Source organism: Dermochelys coriacea, chromosome 4 (assembly GCF_009764565.3).
Source record: "Dermochelys coriacea isolate rDerCor1 chromosome 4, rDerCor1.pri.v4, whole genome shotgun sequence".
NCBI lineage: Eukaryota > Metazoa > Chordata > Testudines > Dermochelyidae > Dermochelys > Dermochelys coriacea.
Window position 1 is genome coordinate 99,316,822 of NC_050071.1, and position 18,621 is coordinate 99,335,442.

The window sequence follows — 18,621 nt, forward strand, 5'->3', positions numbered from 1 at the left end:
AACCATGCAAGAACTCTGATTTTGATGCTGATATGGATATTATTTCATTGTTGGAGAGTGTTTGTTGTGGCTTTTAGCTTTAAAATTGTTGTTATACAGAGTTCTCCACATCCTTGCAAGCTCCTTGGCATTGGCCTAATACAGAGCCCATTGAAGTAAATAAAAACACTTCCACTGATTTCAGTAGGTCTTGGATCAGGCCCTGTGTCCTGAAAGGGACTACATGTGGTCATAGTTTTCAATTCTGTAAAGACAATAAGTAGTTTACTACTTAATAGCATCTTAATCCTGATTTGAAATCCCTACCTCTGTAAAGGGACAGTGCTGGCAAAATACTGTTTAAAATGTTAATCCAGAACTTCAGACCTTTTTCATATTCTGATCCATATTTTATCGAAGAGTTTTGCTTGTGTATCACCTCCCATCCTATTTGAATATTCATGTGACAACTACAGCAATTGCTGACATGGAAAATTTATATCAGAGGCATTGTTTTGTCAGTGTTTTATTTGTCCCTTTTTCTCTTATCTCATTGCCCTTCCCGTCTGTTCTGTTCTTCTCTCCTTTTGCTCACCTACATATGCTTCCCAACCACTTGGTCCTCTGTTCCCCCAGACTTTCATTCTGTAATGATGGATGTCAATTCTAACTCCATTAGTAGTTTCAGTCCCTGTGGTTGCTCTTGACTCCTCGCTTCTCCCCTTTCTCTTACATCTCTGTGATCACTGCTGCAGCCCTCACATTCTCTATACAAGGTGCTGGCTGGTGGTCACATGGTGCTGGCTGTCCTTGTTTCCAGCAGTTTTTAGTAGTTTCCAGGTAGATCCTGGCAATGAAGAAACTGGAGGTTTGTAGAAGCTGGTAAGGAGAAGGAGAGCAAGCCCCATATTACTAGCCAACTCCCTGCAGTCCACAAGCATGGACCAGCACTGGTACATGGACCACACTTGAGGAAAGTTAGACATTGACCATCATTTTTCTTGATTAATTCAAATCATTTTCTTACTCAGCACAGAAGAGGTACTTTCCTGTGTCAAGGATTATTTGTAAAATATAAATCTATAAATACAGTGGAAATCAAAATTACACTGATGCAAGAAAATATTTCTATTTGTTTTTAATCAGCGTGTTTTGTTTTTGATAAGATTCGACCTTAAGTATTTCAGACTTAAATGTTAGTTTCTTTTTACCAAAGAAATTAGCTAATACACATCTACATTGTGCAAAAGGTAAAATTTTAGATTAGAAAGGTAGTACAATATGTGCCATGCTTTCATGGTGAGATTAACTGAGATGTCTCCCAGGGCTTTAGTCTAATATCGACTGCTATTCAAACAGGGTAGCGTTAGCATAAATTCCATTTAGCCTAATCACATTCACCTAATGTTTAGTGGTTAAGTGATGCTTAACCGCGTGTTAAATGGGCAAACTCCAGTCAATTAATAGGGAACTTTACTGAAATAAAGATGAAGTATTCCTTTTTATTGACCCATTTTTATTCAGTACCATTTTTTTTTAAAAAAAAGGTCTCTTCCCTTAATAATAAGCAACAGGGCATCCAAATTAAGAGGATTCCACTGTATTTTCAATTCTACAGCAGAGTCAAGCTACAATCTTATGCACACACAAAAATTCTCATCCATTTTTCTGGTCAGTCTGTTTTATGGCTTCTGTTTGAAATAACAATTCAATCCCAGTTCATATGTACTGTAAATTCCCATTAGATGGAGCATAGGATACATGCACAAATTATGGAAGTTTTCATTGCAGGCTAAGGGAAGTATTCATTTTTACAGCAAACCCCAGAATAACTGGCATCATCCTGGAAACCATTCTGTTGGGATCCAGTTACGTTTTTGAATACTGTGTTCTGCTGCTGAGATGCTTCTCCACTGTAGGCCCAAGCCCAAAAAAGTAAAGAGCTTATGAAAGTTGTTGTAACCTCCAAGATTTTTCTACACTGAAATAGGGAACTGTTCCTGTCCCACTGACATTAATGGCAAAATTCCTTTTGACTTCAGTAGGAGCAGGAGCAGGAACTCTAGCCTGCAAACCCTTCTGCACATGCTTAGCCTTCTGCATGCGAGTATCCTAGTAGGATAGACTTTGATGGTGTTAGGTATGATCAGTGTCAAGAGCTGACAGCCCCTTGGGTACTCTAATCTATCTTGTCACCTAGGCAAGCTTGGCTTTTTGACAGGTGGTCCCTTATACCAAAAATCACAATAATATTCAGGTTACTCCCTGTCCCAAAGGGACCAGTCACTTACCCCAGGTCAGTTGTATCTTAGATCTCGAAAGAAAATGCTTGTAACCAATCCTATAATAAATGATCTAAAGATTTATTAACTAGGAAAAGAAAATAAGCATTATTTATAAGGTTAAAGCAGGTAAACATTGCATACACCCAAATGAGTTAGTCTTAAGTTTCAAAAAGTAATGAAAGCTGCTATAATAAGCAAGAGCTATAAGTCCTTTAGCGCTAACCCGGGGCAAACACTGGGGATCTTTTGCTTATGCTTATCCTCTCACAGTTCAAGCAACATAAAAAATACAATTCCTTCTTGTTAGAGCTTTTTATTCCTTTCCCCCTTCTGCATAAAGTTGCAAATGCAGCTCTTGGGAGGAATTCAGTTGAAAGTCTCCTCTTCATGGGGAATGTGGGGAAGGGAGCAATGCACAAAGCCTTTTGTCTTCTGATTGCTCATCTGGTGTTGATGGGCCTTATTGTGTTGGGCAAGAGATAAAAACCTCCTGTTGGAAAATAGTATTTCACACTTGTTAATGCATCTCTCCTGTCTGGTGATTTACAGTTAAAGAGCAAACACTTAAATATTACCTTATAATGTGGGATGTAGGTATTATCAGTCAGATTAATGCATGCAACAAATTGCAAGCATTTAATAAAGTCTAAACGCATTTTTATAACTCTGATATATGCTTTAACAACACTAACACATAGGTGAACCAGACTGATTCCAGCTATGTATTTGTCAGTGTTCAGTTGAGACCTAGGGGCCTTGGCATGAGCTGGCTTGTAGCTTCTGCACTTCCACATTCTGGGAGGTGACAACTCCAGTGACTCGTCCAGAAGTCAGTGCATCTTGCTCAGAAAGCAATATTCTCTTTTCTGCCCAGTCATTTGTATGGAAGATTTCAATTGTTATACCTTTTCCGAAGATTAATTTATCATTGGTAATTCTGGAAAGGTATGAACTGGAGCCCTCATATCCTTGATAATTTTTCTACAAAAGAGAGAGGAGGGGTTTTGTTTGTTTCCTTGAAATACAGAATGGTTTGAACCCTAACTACATGAGAGTCAAGTTGGATTATTAGCAACCTGGGTGTCTTGTGGGAGCAGGCCAGTATTGCAGAATTGTGTACTGTGCTGTAGGACTGTGCTCATGGATGTTGCTTAAGACATTTAGTTGACTTGATGAATTATTGAAGTTGACCTATAGTCTGTGCCTTGTCAGATGGGAAGTTGATAGTTTGACTGATGATTTGGAAGCCGATGGTGTTTTCAGATTTCTGCATGATACAGTGTCTCTGGTTTTGAAGAGAGAGGGAAGGGGTTGTATTGATGAGATATCCTCCCTATCCTGACAGGTATGCAGACATAGCCCTGATCTTGCAAAGACTTATGCATATACCTATCTTTATAGATGTGAGTAGTCCTGTTGTAAACAATAGGACTATTCAGGTGCTTTAAATTAAGCACATGTGGAAACATTTGCTGGGTTTGGGCCCAATTCCCTGAAATATCATAGTGCAGGCTTTTTTTGGCTCCTCACAAGTTGAAATTGATCAAATATTTACTAAATAATTTTTGCTGCTGATTGTCATTAACTGTGTGTATTTAGTTCTGCCTTGTTATGAATACATGTATTACATACAAAAATTTCTGTTAAATTATCATTATTTAGGTTGCAAAGTCAAGCACTGGGAAGTTAGAACATGCCAGATTTACAGTTGCCTGTGCCACCATAAATCATCTTTCTTGTGCACCCAGCCTGTGCATTGAATGAGGCAGGGGTCCTGTGGGAAAAATAGTATATATTCTGTATTCAAAATCACAGTACATACACAAGGAGGGTGAATTAAGGTTGCATGGGCAACCATAATTATGACATTTCCTAACTATTGAGAATGTTGCAAGCAAAATAAGGTTCTGTTAATGTAGTTTTTTGTATGTCATTGCCTAGGAGTTTTTCAAGGACAAAGGTGAAAACAAATTATGTTATGTGCAACTGTAATAATCCTCCCCTTCATACATCATCCACTGGGCTTGAACTCTGATCCTTAAACCCTACAGCACAGATTACTACAACCTGAGGTAGAGAGCTAACCACATTAGCTGGCTACAGGAAAGTAGAGTGTTATCCTAGAATATGGAGATGGGATGCTGTTGCCCTGTGCTGGGTCCAGGAGAGGATGAGGGGAGTCTAGCGTGGCCTCTCTTCCTCCTGCCAGAGAGAAAGAGAGACAGAAATGCTGGGTTCATGTGCCAGGTTAGGAAGTGGAAAAGAGATTTTGGGGGAAGTTTAGCTTGGCGCTCTCACTTTGCCCTGCCACCCCTAACCACAGCTTCTGGCAGCTCCCAGACATTCCCAGCAGTGTGTCTGCTGTTGCCTTGGCAGAAACATAGGCCAGTTTCTTTAAAATGTTCAGTGATTTTTGGCAGGCTGACAGAATTTTGTGGCGTGGGGGGAATGGTGATTTTTAACACTTTTCAACTCTATTAAATCCAAATGGAATGTCATGGGACAAAGAAAAGGCACATCTGTAGTCTATGGGGTTTTCCTTGCAGGATATTGTATGTCTGCTGCAAACAATGGCGGTATTAATACTTATGAAAGAAAAGTCACAATACTCCTTTATAGTGGAAAGTGTTAGACAACACTTTTCTGAGGTGTTTCCCACTTAAACCATAACCACCCTCCTTTCTTTGGTCTTTATAGCATGGGTTTTGTCTATCTTATGCTGTTATAATAGTTTAGTCTGTTTTGAACAGTGCAGTGCCCTGAGCATGCCCCTAAAAAAGGGATGCTTTCTAAATACCTTTTATTATTATTTAATGGGGGGAGGAGGGTTATCTCCTAAGGTTTTAAATCTTTGCAATTCAGCACGAAAACTCAAGTTATTTCTCAACAGGACTAAATTAAAGATGGCTGCAAAAAAAATTGGCTTGTTACTTGAGGTACATTGTTTGATGTGGTTCAGTAAAGCAAAACACAATAGTTTAGAATGGTGTTGATGTGCCAGGATATTGCCACAGCTGATCAAGCAGAGTGCAAGAATTTCTAGTGCTGTTTTATAATCACGGATGTCACAGCACGCTTTCAAAACCCTGATTGGATTTGTTTGAATGGCTTTGTCTCATCTTAGATATTGCCTTTTTATTTATAAGAAAATAACTGATAACTGATTAACTTCACTCATAGCAGAAGACACTACAAAGATCTGTTCTGTATTTTAGAATACGTGTGTTAGTCCTTGAAGTTAATACTCTTACTTGGCCCTGATTCTGCAAACTGCTGCACATGGGTGGACCCTGAACCTGTGCAGACCTCTGCTGACTTCCACTGGGCTCTGCTTAGGTGCTGTGACCTGCTCGTGCAAAGTGGTTTGCAGAATCAGGGCCTTATTTATGTATACAACTCAGTGAAAACAAAGGATGCTCTTCCAAGGATAAGCTTGTTAAGAGGCCTCATACATCACTACTTTACAAGACATCAAAGGAATAGTATTGATTGAAGTAAATTCTCAGTAAATAGTAAAGCCATGGAATGGTAAAGTAGATGGCTTTCAGTAGTATTTTTAAATTCATATAAACAGAGATTTTAGCCTTTAAATCAGCACTCCATTATAGTAGGCCCTAATCCTGCAATGAGCTGCACACAGAGATCCATTCTCTTTGCAGTGTTGGGGGCATAGTCATTACCAGTGATCTCGGGGAGGAAAGAAGAGGAAGATGGAATGAGTGTTTCTAATCAGAAACTCTGCTATAGAGCTATGGTTGTAAATCCATATCCATTCATTTAAAACAGCACTGCTAGAATGTTGCCGTTATAACAAGATACAAAATATCTGGAATTGTAAAAAACCAAAAATGCTTGAAAGGTGGGACATTAGAAGGTTGTAGTTTTAAAAAACACTCCAAAGTTTGAGAGAGTCTAGAAATACATACTTACTGTTCCAGTACCAACCAGAGCTAATAAAGGTGTTTGGGGGACCCTAAACGCTTACAAACATGGTGCCAACAAACCCTTCAGGGCTGCACCAGCAAGCTTGATTAATGTGCAGGCCCCCTCACGAGATAAAATTCATGATGGTTTTATGTAACAGTTTATTTTTTCCATAACTAATAATTTTTCAGAGATACCATAGATAAATATACCCCTTTACCTCAGTTCACCTTGAGGCCTGATGAATGCAACCTATTTGGAGGTTTTAGCTCAATTTTACTTTTGAGATGCTGGGTCAGAAGGGAGCGTCACTAATTTACATCAGCTAAAGATTTGGCCCACTGTGTGCACTAGCAAAAAAGGATTAGACTTTCCCATATGGGGTGCCTTGTCAGCAGCCTCCCTCTGAGGGGAAAGGCATTGAAGAGTGTCGTCATGCTGATGGAATGATTGCGGGTCAGCTTGCCATGTCTTGTCTAATTCTAGTCAGCCAATCTGCTGGGAGTGGAGAAATTTGCAGTTGGCAGGGACTGTTGACTAAGTGGCAAAGGCTAGTGACTGTGTGCTGAGGGGGCAGCACATGATGAGAAAAGAAAAACAAATGTGGGTGGAAGGCTGCAGAGAAAGGTAGTTGAAGGTTTGCCTGTACAATTACAATTACACATTGTAATGGTAATGTGTCTGCTGCCCTTTCAATCCTGCTACTGTATGGTCTGCCTACACTGCAGGGCCAGCTGCGCCTCAGGGTTCCCACCTGTAAGTTGGGTAAACAGAAATGCCTACCTGCCAGGATGGTTGTGAGGCTGAATTAGAACTTCAGCACTCTGACAGCCATGCTATACTGTGTGAGTGCTTAGTATAAGGCAAACAATCTTTTTGTTACAGGGCATTTACTTTAAAGTTATTTAACATTTGAAAAAGTAGTAAGGTCAGAAATTTTAGGTCAATTAATGTGAGTGAAGCTCAGCAGGCAAACATCTCCCTTATGCAATCGTATTTTGAATTACTGTCTGCATAATTTAAGCATTCTCTAATTCTTTGAAGTACAGCTTTATTCAAATAGTTTGCTGGGTGCTTGTCTTATTTGCTGTTATTTTAGAAGCTGAATATGAATCTTTGCAGAAAAGCACACTATTTTCCCTCTTCTTTAGATGTCTTTATTCTTTAAGTATTTAATAAAATGTTCTTTTAAATTTCCCTGTGCATTTACAATTGCAGTTGGGTTTATGGGTTATAAACGCAATGAGTTTTCAGTGTTCTAAAGTTGTAATGATCTCTTTAGAGAGTAAGCAACAGAGACTGGTAATGTGTTCCACGGATATGCAATGGTGTCAAGTTAGTGCCTATTTGCTGAGGTAGCTGTTTTGGCTGAGCCACTGATTTTGTTCTCTGACAACTCAGACATAGGCTTCTTAAATTAAAGCCAAACTTGCTATTTTTTAAGATGCTGCTATTTCTAATGTGTTGATTCATTTTGTCTGCACAGAGACTTTGCTTATGTAGCAAGAGACAAAGACACAAGAATTTTGAAATGTCACGTGTTTCGATGTGATACGCCTGCGAAAGCCATTGCAACAAGTCTGCACGAAATCTGTTCTAAGGCAAGTGGATTATAACAACTCATTCATTAACCTCGTGAATGGCAGGTCAGAACCCCCTCTCACACCCCTCCTGCCCCAGCTGTGAGCCCCCTCGTGCACCCCAAACCTTTCATCCCTGGCCCCAGCTGGAGCCCGCACCCCCTCTCATACTCCAACTCTCTGCCCCAGCCCTGAGCCCCTCCTGCACTCCAAATCCCTCATCCTCGGCCTCTCCCCAGAGCCCACACCTCCTCCCTCGCCCCAGCCCAAAAGTGAAAGTGAGTGAGGGTGGCCGAGAGTGAGTGACAGAGGGAGAGGGGATGGAGTGAGCGGGGGCAGGGCCTTGGAGAAGGTGCAGGGAAAGGGGTGGGGCCTAAGGGAAGAGGGTGCAGCAAGGCTGTTTGGTTTTGTGTGTTTAGAAAGTTGGCAACCCTAGACTTGTAATAAACATTATTGGAAACAAATAGGAATGGTGAATAGTGTCACGGCTAAATAAAACAGACCTTTTTAGAAGTAATGGTATTCTTCTGGAAGCCAATGCATGAAAAATCTGTTAGTGACACCATCAACTTAAAAATTATTTTTTTTCTGAAATTTTTTTACCTACTTTTGTTTCAAGTAATATATGAGATTCTTGTACTGAAAGAGATTAGAGATAGACATTTCTTTGTTATCAGTTGATTTACATTGTGAGTTTGACAAATTCTCTGTTCCCCTGAATGGTCAATTAATCAGTGCCTCTGTTTGTGTTGGTCTTTCCTTCAGTAGTAAAATCTTTTACAAAAGACTGAAAATCTGTAAAAATTGGCAGGAGAACTGAAGCAGGTGTTGTACCTGAGACTATTTTTAACTCTTATTGAAACTCCACTAGTTTTCAAGTTGATCATGTCCCTTAAAAAAAGGTTTTGATTAGTTTTTTCTTCCGTTTAAAATATGACTATTTAAAAGGATGCTTCCAAAATAAAACACACATTTAGTTGCCTATCTTACTAACAGTACCTGGGGTTATTAAAAATTTAAGTTTTAAAATCCAGTTTATATTTGTGTCTGGAAGTATGCTTGTGTTTGCTTTGTACATTTTTCTCAGTTTGGAGAATGAAAATCAATGACGTTTGTTTCCTTTTTCTTTATGGTCAATTTAACTGTCTGATTTTTTTATTTTCATATTTATTTATTTTGTGTTTTGCAGTCTTTGAGTTGCAAACACTGCAAGCATAATAGACAAATTGACAGTTTGATTGATCGGTTATGGAACTGGGTGCTAACTGTTATAACTATAGAAGCTAAAAGAGAGGTACACTTAATGATTAGCATAGGTAAGGTACTGTAAACCAAATTCTTCTATTTGCCCCACTGCAAAATACAAAAGCATCCAAATGAAGCTGAAAGTTAACAAATTAAAATCTGTAAAAGGAATTATTTTTAACACGATGATAAAATTGTCTTCTGGCAGTGAGTTCCACCTATTTATATAAAAGGCTTAAAAAGAGCTTAGTAGGATTAAAAAAGAATTGGACATTTCTATATGAAAAATTAGATCATCCACAGTTACATTATGTGGGGTTAGGACGGAATTTTCCCCCAGGTCAGATTGCCAGTGACTTTGGGGATTTTTTGCTTTCCTCTGGCTGCTTCCTCTCGCCTTCCTCACATCATTGTGGCCTGTGATATACAGGAGGTCAGACTAGATGATCTAGAGGTCTGTTCTGACCTTCAGCTCTATGACTCCATATAACTTTAAATTTAAGGTTGGGGTAATACACCTTGCCCTGAGCAGTGGCAGAAGTAGGTCATGGAACTGTACGAAACCTGGCAGTTCTGGCTGAGGTGGGTGCTTGAGGAGCTGCTAGAGAGTAGATAATTCCTGGGCTTTGGTGGGCAGGGAGCTGTTCAGGTAGCTGGAGGCTTAGTGCTAAGGCAAACCTGGTGCAGCTGGGCAGCAAGGATGGGCTAAGAGAGGCTGGAACTGGTAATCTTGGCCCCTCATCTTGGTTGCTGATCCCCCCACTTTCTCCTCCAGCCATCACCTCTCCTTGTTTCTAGCTGCATCAGAGAGAGCAGAGAAAGAGTTGTCTGGCTGCATTCTCTAGCAGCTGAAAGGTGCAACTTCAGGTAAATGCCTGCTGCATTTCTGCAGCTGGGCTGTAGCAATGACGACAGAGTTGCCAGTTATGTGAGATGCATGACTAACTTTATGAGGAAAGTGTTCATTTTTATGTTTTTTTTAATTCTGCTAACTCAGGTCTTGTCTACACGGGGCAGTTAGTTCACACTGAGTTGATGCACCCTAAGTGTTGTGTAATACATAAACTGTACTGATAGCATACACACAAGACAGCTGTGCCGTCTTTCAATTCACATCATTGTGTACACATGGTGGAGACCTGGTGCATACTAAGCGTGTGACATTCTCAGAGAATATCCTGTGGTCCCTTGCTTCACTGATGGACTGTGCATTCTTGGATTTTTCTCCCTGCAGGTTGTAGGATACATAGCGGAAACCAGTTGAATTCTGGGATTTCAAAAAATCCCATGATTCCACTCTCTGTCCCATGCTTACTCTCTCTCTGGGTGTGCTAGTGCCATTCTCAAATTGCAGTTGGTGAGCACAGACCCAAGAATGCTCTGTGCTGCTATGCTGGGCACAGAGGCTGTGTGAGCTTTATTTGAGATCTCTGAGATGGGGGCTTTGGTTCTGGACTTTGCCTGTGCACCCTCAAGCAGATGATGAGCTTGCAGCCACAGGTCTTCCTGCAGCAGTGGCGGAAGGAGGACAAGATGAGGAAGACAAAGACAACACCTGGCAACTGCTACTACATGAGGTCTTCCTGGAGCAGCTCCATTCAGTGCAGCCCTTTTTCTTGGCTCAGGAGGCCAGCATCAGTTGGTGGAGAGGATGGTTCTGCAGACCTGGGATGACCAGGATGGCAAAGGCAACCTTCTTTGAAATATCTATGCTGAACTAGCCACGGAGCTGCAGCAGCAGAGCTCCACCATGTGTTGCTCCATAGCTGTTGAGAAAGGGGTTGCCATTGCATTTAGAAGTTGGCCATCCCCTAATGTTTTCTGGTCCACAGCCAACCAATTCAGCATAGGGAGATAGACTGTTGGGACCATTGTCAAGCAGGTTGTACTGACAGCACTCATTCCAGTTGGTAACAATGGCTGTGCACACAGCGGGTTCCCAAACTCCATTGGGACAATTGAGGGGACCATCTCCCTAATGTTTGCCAGGACTCAGAGTTTATAAACAGCTGCATATTTTCAGGCCTGACATTCAAAATAAGAGGAACACTAGGCATCCCTGAGGGCATTGCCCGGGCCATTCCTTTCTATTCCTTAGTGAAGACTCTAATCAGCTGTACATCGAGGTGTTATCCTGGGGGTCACAGTGCGGGGGGGGGATGGATTGTGAGCATTGCTGTTTCTCTTATGGGTGGTTTTCCTGTGTACCATGCACTGCAGATTCTTTATTAGTGAATTTTAATGGTTTGTATTATTAAACAACCAGAAAGAAACCTTTAATTAAAACAACAAGACAGCTTTTGAAGTGACACAGTGCAGTGGAGGGCAGCAAACAACAATAAGGGATGGTCTGGTTCACAGACGAGTATATGTCTTGCCTCTGCCTCTTCTTGTTTGACTGCCTTCCAGCGTTGAGTGTTGTGGCTCAAAGTTTTCAGGGGTGGCTCAAAAGAGCTGGGCTCCCAGGTGCAGTTTCTCTCACAGCGTGAGCTTGGGCCAGAGAGGGGAATGGCATTTGAGAGCATGGCTACTGAGATATGGTAGGGAACATATGTTGGTGTTCCCAGTACCCTGTATTGTCCAGGGATTGCAGAATATGGCTGGGTCTTTGCTGAGGGCACTGCATTGTATATGTGCCTGCTAGCAGCATGGATTACAGCCAAGCATTCTGCTTCTATATTGCCTCCAGGAGTTGCCTCTGCATGTTCCTGTCTTTCTCTGCAGTGTCTCTGGCTACTGCAATGCTCTCTGTGGGTAGCATCCTGTCTTTCCCTCTCCAACCTCAAATACAACCCCCAGGGCTCTATATTTTTTCAGTTTTGAGGGGGAGTCTGCTATGAAGTCTGTGAACATTGTCTCCTGAGTTCTTCGTTTCTTCCCCCTCAGGTTAGGCAGTCACTCAGCTGTTGATAAAGGCTCTGTCCTTGAGGGTCTGGCCACTGCAGGTATTGTGGCTGGGAGAGGAGGGGGGAAAAAATCCAAGCAGTTATTGTTCATATTCCAGAGAGGCAATTATAGCATTTTTTCAACATTTACATCTGTTTTTCCCTCTCTGAGATTCTTCCCAGTCTTAGGGGGACTTCAGAGATGGTATGTGCATGGAAGCTAGATTGGGATTTTTGCAACTGGACCTTGGAAACTGGGGATGGAGTCGGGGGGGAGGTTGGGAATTATGTTCCTGGTCTGTCTTTGCAATCTAGGCTATGTCTTGAATGTTGGCGCAGGCTGAGAATTATGTTCCCAGTCAGTCTTTGCTCCAAACTTGTGAGACAACTCTGTGAAGCCGGTGAACTAAATCTGGGCATCCACTCTTCAACAGTTCGGATGAAATATTGTCAGGACTAGGTGCTTTATCATTTCGTAACTGTTTGATGGCAAGTATCTCTTCCTCTAATGTGGTAGGTCTGTTTTCAGATCAGTTCTCTTTTTAGATTAAGTTGTAGTCTACATTTTGGGTGGGAATCTCCTCATTAATTTGAAAAAATGTTCACACTCGCACACAAATTGTGCATTGATATCCTGCCAGTATTTTCCATTTTTGTCCTTAACTGGCAGAAGCCGCAAGAATGGGCATCCAGTTATGACCTTCAATGTCTCAAATACATATTTCTGGTCATGTCTTTCAGAGGTATTGTCTACACACTGCACCATGCTATTCCACCACTGTTCCACTAGTTCAGAAGACTGGAAAAGGAGCTGTATCATCCCTTTTTAAAAAAAAAAAAAAAAAAAAGAGTGTTCAGCCTGCTCAAATTATAGGGGAATAATGCTGCTGTCAGTCCCAGGGAAGGGGTTTAGGATCATTCTGCTGAACTGGCTGAAATACCGTATCAGTCCAAAAAGAAGAGACAAGCAGTGAGATTTCTGTACTGGTCATCCTACCATCCAGACTATATATGCTCTGTCAAATGTATTAGAAAATGACACAAGCAACAAAAAGAAGTTAACATCACATTTGTAGATTTTGCAGCCACTTTTGACACAGTGCATCCATCAGCACTGTGGCTACTGCTATGCCAGTATAGGGTACCTAAGGACTTAGTGTGTCAAGTGGAGGAACTGTACCACGGTACATTTAGTGGTATGAGCGTCAATGGTTGTATTATAGACTGATTTTGGGTAGATTCAAGGATACACCAGGGATGCATTCTCTTATCTACATTATTTAATGTTCTGATAGACTATCCGATGTCAAAGCTGACTGAGGCCAAGCAGGAGTTGTGAAATTATAAAGATTCATCTTCAGAGGATCTCAAGTATGTGGATGATATTGCCTTACTTGGCGAACCTAGTGATCAACTACAACTAATCCTGGAAGAGCTGTGAAAAACTGCAGAATCAACTAAATTTAGGATCAGTGGTGATAAAACCAAAGCTATGCATGCCTCCTATAAAATGGGAATGAATAACTTGATGATGCTTCATGTAAACGGCAATGATATAGAATGGGTGAATCGTTTTATCTGTCAGGGTAGTCAGTTGATGGCCAGAAGTTCTATCATCAAAAAAGTCACATGTTGGCTCAGTCTTGCCTCAGTGACATTTCAGCGACTTCTAAAGGCCTCTGGGCCACAGGATGTCTGTGTGACAGCTAAGATATGAGTGTTCAACACAGTAGTGATGACAATGCCGTTAGGGCAGAAACGTGGCCATTAAAAAGTGTTGAGGAGAGGAAACTAAACAATTCTCAGTATCAAAAGTTCCGGCATATTCTTCATGCCCATTGGTTTGATTTTTGTAACAAACTAGGAGATACTTACATGATCCTGGCAAGTTGCACCAGTTGACAAGAGGATGGCAATGGTGGGGTCATGTACAACTTCCAGAAGAAGGTAAACTTTTACAGAAGGTTTATGGAGCTAAGATTGAAGGAAGTAGAACATGAGGCCAACCATGAAGGGAGTTGGAAGATGCAACTTTGAGGGATTTAAGAAGTCTAAATTGTCCCATGCTGACTCTTGCTGAAGGAAGAAGACTTGCAAGGGACTGTTCAAGATGGAAGTCCATTCTTTGTGCCACCACAGCTACATCATAGCCTGCTGCTGCCACTCTCTTTGCAGTTTAGGCTATGCCTTGAAGACTATGGGGAGTTGGGAATTATGTTCCTGGTTTGGCTTTGCAGGTGTTTCTGTGGTGTTGGAGGGTTAGTGGGTGGGTATCTGGGAGTGAGCTGGATACTGATCCCTTCTTCATCCCCTTTAAGCTGTCCTGATTCTCAGTAATGTTACACTGAGGTAAGTAACTAGGAAACCGAAAATGGCCTTATTCAAAAAAAGCAAAGGGCAGACCAGTGAGCTATGCTGTGAAGTTATTCACCAAGATGGTCTCCTCTGAAGTGCTGTAGGAGTGGAAGAGAATTGTGAGCTATATTGGGGGCAGTTCCCATTCAGCTACCCCACAGGGAGCCAGGAGCCTCAAGGCAAATGTCAGCAGGAAAACAGGTAGATGTATAGATGCCGTCTATATCATTGGGCTTGTGAACAGTTGATGATTTGGGCTTTACCATGAGAAAGAAGCTGGTTGCCCTGTCAAACCAGCCACCATTTTGAGAATGTGTATGTGGGGGGTGGAGGCCAAATGAAGGGAGACAGAGAGGACTAAAGGATGTGGGAACTGGAACTCAGAAAGGCTTCTAGCTCACATCCACACAAAGTGGGACACTGGAACAGAAGTTAGCACAGCAGTATAGTGTAATAATAAATTGTAAAGGTCAATACGTACATGCCAAGATTCCTTTGATAGGATCTGCCTCCTCAGTCCCAGGCCGGTTTGTGGCTGGGAATCAAGCTGGCTTCCAACATGGCCACCCTCAGAGTCCTGAGTCCTGAAGAGACCTTGACTTTCTAGGGAGAGCTCTTCACTGCGCTGCTTGTGTTCTTCCTCCAATGACTCTTGTCGCTCATCCTCAGGAGGCGGTGGGAAAAGGGGGTACAGCTGTGGACAGGATCCACAACCTTTTTGGGTTTATAGCTGTGTAATTGTTTAATATCCTGTCCAGCTCCTCAAAAAATAGATAGGTTATATTTCCACAGCCAGACCCTTCTTACATCTTGGGTTGTTGTGTACAGTCTCCTGAGCTGTTTGCTCTTTATCTGGTACTAGTTGGTGTCCTTGTGGACAACTGACTAGCAATGTCCACCAACACGTCTTTATTCTGGTGGCTGGCCCCAAGAGCTTGCTACTTTTCCCCTGCTGCTTTTCCCCAGATGGCAGTGAGATCTAGGGTCTCAGCATGGCACTAAACCGCTGTTCGAGGCACGTTGTAGAGGCTGCTGGAGTAATATTGCTGTAACACCAATATATTGGACTCCAGGAGTAAATGGTCTGATCCTGGCAGATGAGGGAGATGATGTCTTGTCAATTTGACTCCAGAGCAGTGGGAGGGGACGCAGGTAAACAGACAGGTAGATCATACATGTCTGCAAAGCAGTGTGGGATAGCAGTTGGAGAACTGCCAAAGTAGTGTGAAGCAGCATTGTGTGTATACTAACAATAGACAGTGTTAGCAAAGTTTGCATCCAACTTGAAAGAAGACTCTAGAGTTGGCGATAAATGTGGAGTTAGTGCACTCGAAGGAACTATGTTGCTTGTGCACAGGCATTTGTAGGTCAAAGTTAGTGTGGATTTAAACCCCCGGTATAGACAATCCCTCAGTGATAGTTATGGCCCTGAGTCAGCAAAGTACATTCTTACATACCATTGGATGACTTGTTCTACTGAATCAAGGCCTTATTCCTAAGCTAACAAACTCTCAGCAACAGCTCTCATTTTATTCAGCCCAGAATATGAATATTGCCTCATAAACAGAAAGCAACCTCAAGTATAATAATCACAAACCAAGGGAGCCACTGTGAGAGCCATGATTTTAGAGCAGGTGTTTCTGCCTCCAGGACCTGTGCTCAGACCACTAGACCACTCTGTAAAGTTTAATTAAAATGGCAGTTTGTTTATTACTAAAACATAAACAAAATGTAGTTGTACATCACACTCCAACACAGCCAGGGTCACAATGGTAACTTTTCTCAGGAGGGTATATGTAAATAGGTAGATCAGAAATGTGCATGGGATGACAAGTGCCTCTTCCCTTTTTATTTGTATAGATTTATTTATACTACTTTCTATGTCGTTCCTCACTGCAGTTTTTGAATGTTTAAACTGCTCGTTTTCATTTCATGTATCTTTCATATCCATTTGTAGCTCTAAGTCCTGCAAAGAGAGAACTATAAATAAACCGAAAGAAAATTAATTTTAGTATCTCTTTTGGTCATATGGACTCTGACTAATTGCAGACTTCCCAGATTAGGGGTGTAATGAGAGTAGTAAATTTATACTTGGAGTTGCTACTGTACTATCTTGGAAAAAAATGCTGTTTTATTGCCGTCTTCTCCAGATTATGGCTGAACGGAAGAATGCTAAAGCTGTGGCTTGCAGCTCTTTACAGGAACGGACAAATGTCACCCTGGATGTTCCCCTGCAAGGTACTGTGTGCCAGAATTAACTTTATATTATGGTCCAGTTTTAGATACAGTTCCTTAATGTTGTATTGAACAAAAATTGAGCTGAAAGGAAGGCTAACAGTGTCTTTTAGATAGTGTATCTGATGATGTTAGTAATGTTGACAGTAGTGCAGTTCTGCTCAGTTATGGCAACTTGTTTATTTCCTCTGGTTTCTTTCAAAATATGTAAATTTTCCACCTCAGTAGTGGAAATGATATGCCAGATCTGCATAAAAACAAAATATATTCCAATTAATCAATGAGATCAGAGGACTTATAACAGATCCAAACTCTTCCTGGATTTCAGCATCAATGTGAGCTTCAAAGGCTGATGAGCAAGCAAATCTTCCAACCAACTATGTACTGCACCCTGTGGTGTGGGGTAAAAGAAAAATAGCTTTGTGTTTCTTTCTCTTAGTTTAATGGTTGATATGTTGAAAGCAACCGAGGAGACTTACACACAGTAACTAATGCAAGGTATATGTTTTAAATCCACTTGCCTGCACTGAATATCTCAACACACCGCTATTTGTTGTTCATGGGGATTTTTTATTTGCATCACCTGTTCACACAGACATTGGTTTCTCCTGGCACAGAGAGGGCATGTTCATAGGCATGGTTTAAAAACACAGGGCTAGATTCACAAAGGGAATCAATCTCTCCAGTTGAGGCTATTCCTCTTTGTATGAAAAATGTAAATAGTCATTAGATTAGAGAGGAAAAGAGTGAGAGTGACTCTCTAGCCCAGTGGCTAAGGCACCCACCTGGGAGACCCAGTTCCAGTCCCTGTTCCAGTGACTCTTTTTAAGTATTTCATACGAAGTGGAACAGCCTCAACAGGAGAAACTGAAAAAGACCCACCCTAGAATACCACATAACCCAGCAATTAGGGCATTCACCTGGGAAGTGGAAGACTTTGGTTCAAGTCCCTTCTCCTCTGTCAGAGTGGTGATTTGAACTGGGGTCTTCCACACCCTGGGTGAGTGCTCTAACCACTGGGCAATATGGGATAAGGGTAGGGGGGACACTGCTACTTCTGCTCCTGTTTCACTGAAAAAGCACTGATCTGGCTTAGGTGCCTAACTCCAAGGGGGCGATTCATGGCTATGAATCCAAAGTGGAGATAATTGCTTCCATCTGGCCTGAAGTTAGGTGCCCAACTTTCTTTGGAGGCGCTTAGGCCCTGCCCCTCTCCTCAGTATTTCCCCTTGGCTAGTTCAGATGGCTCTCGGCTCAGTATGCCGGCTGTTGAGAGTCCTCTTAGGACCTGCCTACACAGTGAGTGCCCAGGGTGCAAATTTAAGGCGTACCAGCTTGCTACCAAGAAAGCCAGGTGGATGTTGCCACAGCACGTGAAAGTCCCAGGGTGCAGCTTAGTGTTCTGCTGCTTGAAAGCATAGTTTGATAAGCCACACTCCAGGACATCCATTTCTGTAGCAGTGTCCAAATGGTGAGTTACTGTGCAGTGAGTTGATGCGTTGTGGATAGGTGTCCAGTTTTCTACTGGAATGCCTGATCAAAAAGGGACCCTGACAGCTCCAGTCAGCACTGCTGACCAGGCCGTTAAAAGTCTGGTCAGCAGCACAGCGGGGCTAAGGCAGGCTCCCTGGCTCTGCAGAGCTCCCGGAAGCAGCCGGCATGTCCCTGCGGCCCCCAGGCACAGGGGCGATCAGGGAAGCTCCATGCACTGTCCCAGCATCAGCTCCACAGCTCCCATTGGCTGGGAACTGCAGCCAATGGGAGCTGTGAAGACGGTGCCTGCGGGCGCAGGCAGCGCACACCATGCAGAGCTGCCTGGCCATGCCTCCTCCTAGGAGTCAGACATGCCGGTCGCTTCTGGGAGCAGCGCGGAGCCTGACTTAGCCCCGCTGCGTCACCAACCGGGAGCCACCTGAGGTAAGTGCTGCCCAGCTGGAGCCCACACCCTGAACCCCCTCCCATACCCTAACCTCCTGCCCCAGTCCTGAGCCCCCTCCCACACCCAAACTCCTTTCCGGAGCCCACACTCTCTCTCCTGCAACCTCCTGCCCCAGCCCTGAGCCCCCTCCCGCAGCCAAACTCCCTCCCAGAGCTCGCACCCTGAACCCCCCTCCCACACCCAAAGTCCCTCCC

The 18,621-nt window shown here is 42.6% G+C and overlaps 1 protein-coding gene across 1 annotated transcript in view; it reads left to right on the plus strand.

Annotated features, from left to right (window-relative positions):
• The window catches only part of APBB2 (amyloid beta precursor protein binding family B member 2), a 343,888-nt gene that overhangs the window by 317,098 nt on the left and 8,169 nt on the right, over positions 1-18,621 (plus strand). Inside the window, 2 exon segments of the mRNA XM_038400116.2 lie at positions 7,675-7,789; positions 16,404-16,491. Coding sequence (XP_038256044.1) covers positions 7,675-7,789; positions 16,404-16,491 — 203 coding nt within the window.